Source organism: Physella acuta, unplaced genomic scaffold (genome assembly GCF_028476545.2).
Source record: "Physella acuta isolate Inbredline_101_S28 unplaced genomic scaffold, ASM2847654v3 ptg000533l, whole genome shotgun sequence".
In the NCBI taxonomy this organism is placed as follows: domain Eukaryota; kingdom Metazoa; phylum Mollusca; class Gastropoda; family Physidae; genus Physella; species Physella acuta.
Window position 1 is genome coordinate 54,760 of NW_026732052.1, and position 7,405 is coordinate 62,164.

The following is a 7,405-nucleotide window of genomic DNA, read 5'->3' on the forward strand; positions in this document are numbered from 1 at the left end:
CTGTTCTGAAAAAAAATTGCAATCTTGATGGGGCGCTAGGTGTCAATTTTTTAATTTTTTTTTTTGGGGTGGGGTGTCTTTCTTTTTCTGATGTGACGGTTAGGGAAGGGCGTAAAATCGTTTAGAAAAGGGTGACGTCGGATCGTTTATGGACGATTTTAGTTATTGAGAACTGCCATACAAAGTGTTTCTAAAAGCTGTAAATTTCGATTTTGTGTAATCTAACAAGCTTTGGAAAATTTCTGGAATTGGGCTTGCTTGAACTAGTTGTATGGCGCAATATAATACATACATGCTTGCATTACAGGGTTAAACGTCTCAAACTGCGGAGATATTATAATGCAAAATTGTGTTGTTATAAGTTTCATGTATGTATGTATGCATATATATATATATATATATATATATATATATATATATATATATATATATATATATATATATATATATATATATATATATATATATATACGATATTAAAAATTGTTTTTTAGGGCATCAATAAAAAAAAACAACTAATTATCAGTTCAGTAAGCTGAAAGTAGGTATGATTGTTTTGTAAGTTTGCTGTTAGTTTGGTATTTAGAGTGGCGATTAATATATCTTTTGTATTTGAAGTTAATATTTTCCTGTGCCTTACTTCACAAAATATAAATGAGAAATAGCGTCTATAGTTACTGAACAAAAAGTTACTGAGTGATTATGTTAGATTTTACATTTAATCGACTAGTGTAGATTTAAGTCTAGGATAAGCCTCCTAGAATAATATGTCTTTTCTCATGAACAATAACAATGGGTATGCATATATTTATATTTTAAACAATGCATATTATATTGGTAATCTATCGTTTGGGGTACGTAAAATCGCCCGCGGCTAGTAATGTACGAAAAAGTTACCTCATTGTCAAGGCTTTAATAAAAGTATATTTTGATATATTTGTGTCAAATATTATAGATAAATGAATAATAAACGTAAATCAATAGCTAAATATATCAATATAGGCAAGAAATTAACTTTTAACAGCAGTGTTTGTGAGCAGGATTTCCTATATATATATATAACAGCAGCCATTTGTAAAATAGAGTTGCCTTCCCCTGAATCTCACGCTATAAGTTAACAAAGAAAGAACTTAAACAAGATGGCTGCTATAGTAAATGAGCATGGGTGCATCTGTTGGAAACATCGCTAGTCTTCATTTATTACTGAAAAGTTTTAATTCAATTGTTTGAAAACAGGTACATTAATGAAACAAGGAAACATTTCTGTATTTTTCAAAACATAAATCCTCCTCAAAATGGGAAATAATTATTAAAATTTAAAGAGTCACCTGTTTTTCACATTACAAGTCGCGGGCGATTTTACGTACCCAAAACGATAGATTACCTACATTTTTAATATAAAGATAAAGTTCGTTGGAATACTTCAGAATACACCAAATAATTTCATAGTTTAGTTTAGTTAGTAGTAGTACTCACTAGTTATAGGGCATGGCATAGTTATGAATAGTTAAAAAATAGTTTGAGTTAAGAATTGTAATGTTTATATTTTTATAAGTGCAATCGGGGATGACTAAATATAATATTTTAATAATTCTTTTTACATTTTAGCGTTTAGTAGTTGAGTGTTCAATTTTGTAATTAAATGTTGAGATCATAAACTTGATTGAAAATCCAGAAAAACCAATAATTTTTTTAAAGTTTAATTCCAACATAAAAAAGCACAATGCCTTTTATGGCGAATTCAAAATGGAGCACTATTATATTATTTAATTAAACAATGATATTTTTATCATGTATTTATATTTTATTTTTTCTATGACTCTAAATTCTTTTAAACTGAAGGCACGCTGTTTTATTATCTTTTAGATGATAAAAGTGTGACAACCTTTGATTTCACTCAAGTTTTGCCTGCAGAGATAACAGAGAAGATTCTTCATCTACTAAATGCATATGAACTGTCTACATTCCAGCTAGTTTGCGTTAAATGGAGAGAGATTGCTAATACAGATTATTTATGGTTTGAGTTTTTTTCCATCAGTTTTCTTTCACTTTAATCCAAAGTGTTATGGTAATCTTGTCTTCATATAAATTCACAAATTTCCTACTTTTCAGGATACATTTTTGCATTTCAAGAGGGTGGCTAAAGTATGGTGTTAGTTTTGATATTCTGAAAGAGGAATCCTGGAATCCTAATCCTTTTAGTAATTCCTCTAGTAGCTCACCATTGTTTGTTCTGAACGGTAAGTAAAAAAAATAGTTTATTGACAAAATTAAATTCTCCCTTAATATAACAAAATACATATCTTTAAAAACTGTTTTAAAATATTAATTAAAATATCTTTTTCATCAAACTATAGTTCCAGGAAATACTAGGCTTTCTCCCATTTGTAAATGGAAGCACGTATTTATTAGAATGGAACACCTTAATTTAAATTGGAGGAAAGGTCGCTACACTGTGGTGGCAGCTCTAAAGAGCCACACAGACAAAGTTACAGCATTTGACTGTCAAGGTACTGGTTTAAATGACATTTAAAAAAATTGTATCGTTTTTTAATTTGGATTTTTAAAAATAATTCATGTGAAATACTTCTTTGTGGCAATTGATAAGTATGCTTCTATGTTTTAAACTGAGAACTAACCATAAAAATATCAACAACTAATTATGACTAGTAAGAATCTAATCACTTCTCAGCCACTGAAAAAAAATGCTGTTGTTTTTTTTTCTTATTCACTTATAAAAAAATACCAGTTTTAAATTTATAAGATTATTTATGCATTTATATATCAGAATTTTAAAAATATCTTTTTTAATGGTGGTACATTGTTAATATGTTAATGTTTTAAACCTGGAATTTTCTTTCTTTCTTTCTGCACCAAATTATATCTGTTCATACCCACTTTATATTCCCATTACATTACTTAAAGTAAATTTTTACATACCCATTGTGTTTTTTTTTTTAAACTATTTTTTTCATCTCCTAATTTAAAAATTATTGTGCTTTAGACAACTGTTTGGTGAGTGGTAGCAATGATAGAACTGTATGCATTTGGGATTTAAGAACATGCAAATGTATCAGGAAAGTTGAAGGGTATTCAAATACAATTACAGCTGTTAAAATTTTAGTAAGTTGAAAATCATTTAAACTAATCAAACACTCAATTATCAAAAATAATTTTTGATTAAGAGAAGCTGAAACTTAGGTTTTCTATTATCTATTCAATATTTAAAAGCAAAATACTCTAATATTTAGTCCATGTTTCCATGTTTGAAACTTGTGTAATCTAGATTTTTATTTGGTGGAGTCCATCCACCTTTCTATTCAGTCTTCAACATTTTTAGGAAAGTAAACAATGGATTTATTGTTCACTTCATAGTTTATTGAGAGTTTAATCTGCAAAGACATTTATTTCATATATCAAATGATTTGTAAATGTAGTTATTATGAAATTGGTTTTAAAATGAAACTTAAGTTCACAAGAATGAAAGTTATAAATTATTCAATGTTCTAAATTTGATACGAATGAAAATTTTGGATGTGTATCTAAGTCATATTTTAATTAAATACTCTCTCATATATCTTTATCACATTTTATAACAATGTATTTTATCCAGGGTTCTTTGGCTGTCTTTGGCCTAGGAGATGGTTGTATTCATGTTATCAACACAACCACTGGAGATCATGAGCTGACATTTCTTGGTCATAGTGACTGTATCAGTCACATTAGTGTTGATCACTACTTTGTGATTAGTGCCAGTTCTGACTGGTAAGCTATGATGTATTACCTAGTTGGATATTTTCGTGTATTCCAGGATGGAAGTTAGTTGACATTTTTCTTTCTCATTATATTTTCTTAGTTGTAAATCATCAGACTGAATATCTTCAGCATTATACCCGAAAATTTTTTTTTAACTTTTTTTCATAAAGTACAGTGAAAGTTTGGTCTCTTATAAGCAAAGAACTGATGCACACAATGACATTACATACTGATGAAATAGAGGTAAGAACAACTAAAAGAAAAATAACATTCTTATTTTATTTTAACTGAATATTAATATTTTAAATTCCTTTTGGATTTTTTTTTCTTTTTGCCCTCAAATCTTGTCAAAGAATCCTAATTACTCCACTTATTTATAAAACTACAATACAGCTACCTATCTTTATATTTAACATGGAAAACAAAACAATATAAAACTGTTCCTAGGACTATTTTTAGTTTTTACATATTTAAAAATTAAGCACAGTACCAGATGTTGACTTTTCAACTGTCTGTTTGATTCTTGTTTTTGAAAAATAACAAAATCAATATCTTTTATTACTAAGAGAAAATAATTAAACTTCATTAATAATTTTTACTGTAATTTTAGTGCATGTTTTCATATGGAAACCATGTAGCAACAGGATCATGGGACAGAACTCTAATTCTGTGGTGTGTTGAAACTGGCGTGTGTGTTCATCAGTATGTTGGTCACAACGAAGGTACAATATTTCTACTGTGGAATAAATTTTTTCTACTAAAACATAGTTGGACCCAGTTCATTTAAAGTTATTTATATTAACTTAAATTTTAGATTGATAACACAACACTTTTCAAAATATTACTTTAAGTATTTTTGTAAGATGTTTTAAGTTACAGAACTTCGATTTGCCTGCATGAAAATTCAATTAGAAGACCATAATTATGTAGATCTAGGTCTATTTTGTTTTAATGATATTTTATTCAGCTATTGCTGTTGTTGTTTTTAAAGTTGTATCCTGTTGCCAGTTTGATTCAACAAAAATTGTGAGTGGAAGCTATGATGGTGATGTGAGAATATGGAGCTGCCAAAGTGGCCATTGTATTCATCTTTTATCTGGACATAGAGGAGAAGTTGTGAGTGCTTTAATGGCTTAATTAGTGCCTTAATTACCTAATTTGTGCATTGCTGGCTTAATTAATGTATTAATGGCTTAATTAGTGCATTAATATTTTCTTGTTTTAGAATTACTACTAGCAACAAAATAGCATTACATACATACATTAACATACGTTTTAAAATCTTTTACATCATATAAAACATTGAAAGTGAACTCAGTGGAAATAGTTTTATGTTTACTACAAATTTTGTATTACTGATTTCTTTGCATCATGCATAGATATAAATATCACCTAAAAGTCATTCCATTTTAAAATTGAACATTGAAAACTTTGGTTCATCCATGATATTTGAAAACTGATATTCATCTTTAACACAGATAAAATATTTTCTTAAGCATAATTAAAAACTTTATCTTTTTAAAATTCACAGTACTGTGTTGTTTACAATGATTACTGCATTGCCTCTGGATCATCAGATAGTACCATAATTCTTTGGTCACATCTAGGTTAGTCTTTTGTTTTTATGTTGTTTTTATCCTTTTTTTGTAGCAGTAACTTTCAAAATCCAGCAATGCATCTTCTTCTTTATTTGTATAAAGTTTATCAAATGTGTATTACCAAACTATTTACTTTTTTCTATTATTTCTCGAACTCAAAGTTAATCATTGATATTTTTCCTTACAGTTACAATTCTAACAATAATAGCAGAAAATAATTGATTATTAATTTTTTTATTTCAAACCTAGGAATATTGCTACATACATTGTCAGAGCACATGGGCATTGTTCGTTGTCTGCACATAAACGAAGAGAGGCTGGTCAGTGGAGGTGACCAGAGGATGATTATTGTGTGGGACTTTAAAGTAGGTCAGCTTTCTATTTATAGACATGTGTTGAAACTATTTAGTCCAATTTTAAATTATTGTTAAATAAATAAATTCAAATCTAGTTAATCTATAATATAAATATAGAAAAATCTTACCAAAAAAATCTGAAACTTATGGAAACACACTAGTAATGATAAATCTTGCATTTAATGATAGTCAGGTAAAAAGTTGGCTGTGTTGCATCGCAACCCTACCAAGTTGCACCTGATGTGGGTTGGAGAAACAAAGCTCATCACTGCCTCACCTGAAAAATCTGGCACCATGACGCTCCTTTCTTTTTGGTGACTGGTTCAAGGAAATTGATAGCTTGCAAGGTAACTTCTACAAGATTGCTATATTTTCAGGAAAATAACAAGATGATAGCGAGAATGTGAGAGAACTATTTTTATTGACTGGATTTCTTAGTGATTGCTAGATTGTAAGATAAATTTCTTAAAAATCATGTTGTAATATTCTATGTGAAATATTAACTGTAAAAAAAAAACATTTCAATCAAGAATAAGCAATGTTTTTTTCATGCTCATTACCCAAATGTATGTGTTTGTTTAAAAATATTCACTATATTGCAGTTTAGATTATTAAAATGTTTATAAATTGATTTATTATTAATTGTTTATAATATATTACCAGTGTAAAAATGTAAATAAACTACAGTTTGCTCAAGTGAAGTGTAAATTGTATAACAATAACATTTGTGATTATAAGATTAACATTTTTTAACCTAACAATTTTTTCACTTAGTTTTTTTATTAGTGCCTATTAAAGTGTTGAAGTTAATATTTACTAAAATATTGTTTTTAAAATTGTTGTGATAAGTTATAGAATGTTTTTCAGGACATGTAGAAGAGCAGATTTTAATTAAACGTTAAATGAAAAAATACACAAAAATAAAATATAAATGGCTGCTCATATTGTTTCATATAGTGTGTGTGTTTTCCAATAAAATAAAATGCATTTAGTGGATGATTTTGACAATATGTTCTCAATAAAAAGTGGAAACAAAATGACTGACATGGGTAATGGTGTGGCATTGCAGGTTCGTCGTACATGTATTTTCAAAATAGTTGCTTAGCATGTTAATAAAAAAAATTATTGTTATTGTAACACATACCATGGGTTACCATTCAGGGGGGATAATTTGTAATTTATTTGGTTGCGGCCCATTTGGGAGCGCAACTATTGATGTATTTTTTTATGCTCTTCCGTGAGCGATGTTCCCCTTGTTCCCATGTCATGTGACCTCTGGGACTGTGGGTAGTTGTACCTGTGTCTGCGGCATTCAAACCCCAGGCTGCGAAAGACAAGGATCGTCAGTTGCTTAACTTGGTTATGTCGACCTAATGAAGGGCTATAATAGGCTATATGCCGTGTATGGATTTACTGTACATGGATTTGCCGTATATGTCATAAAGCCATGATCTATCAGCAAATGCGTCATTGATCGTTTGTGTTATCTCTCAGGGTCAGCCCTTAAAACACTGACACCTCAATGGGTGACATCACACCACATCCCAACTATGGCAGCGTTACACTATTTTAAAATGAAAATGAAAGTTTTCCATTAGAGCAATACCTCAACTATTTATCCTAAGCAAATATAATCAGGATATTAGCCTAGATTCTGCGTAACTGTGTGCTTTAAACCCGATTAGACAATACGAT

At 29.1% G+C, this 7,405-nt stretch overlaps 1 protein-coding gene across 1 annotated transcript; it reads left to right on the top strand.

Annotated features, from left to right (window-relative positions):
- The first annotated feature begins 602 nt into the window (after positions 1-602).
- On the top strand, positions 603-6,703 carry LOC131945254 (F-box and WD repeat domain-containing 11-B). The gene is made up of 12 exons (XM_059306316.1): positions 603-796; positions 1,867-2,017; positions 2,113-2,240; positions 2,358-2,510; positions 3,005-3,123; positions 3,614-3,765; positions 3,927-3,999; positions 4,367-4,478; positions 4,748-4,872; positions 5,288-5,359; positions 5,600-5,719; positions 5,900-6,703. The coding sequence occupies exons 1-12, from the start codon at positions 793-795 to the stop codon at positions 6,026-6,028; spliced, it is 1,338 nt and encodes a 445-aa protein (XP_059162299.1). The 5' UTR covers positions 603-792; the 3' UTR covers positions 6,029-6,703.
- Positions 6,704-7,405: the final 702 nt, after the last annotated feature.

What these genes read in the sequence shown, in the direction of transcription:
- LOC131945254 (XM_059306316.1), top strand. An exon ending in ATTAGTGCCAGTTCTGACTG is followed by an intron (nt 3,766 to 3,926) that starts GTAAGCTATGAT and finishes TTTTTCATAAAG; the next exon opens with TACAGTGAAAGTTTGGTCTC. An exon ending in GTATGTTGGTCACAACGAAG is followed by an intron (nt 4,479 to 4,747) that starts GTACAATATTTC and finishes TTGTTTTTAAAG; the next exon opens with TTGTATCCTGTTGCCAGTTT.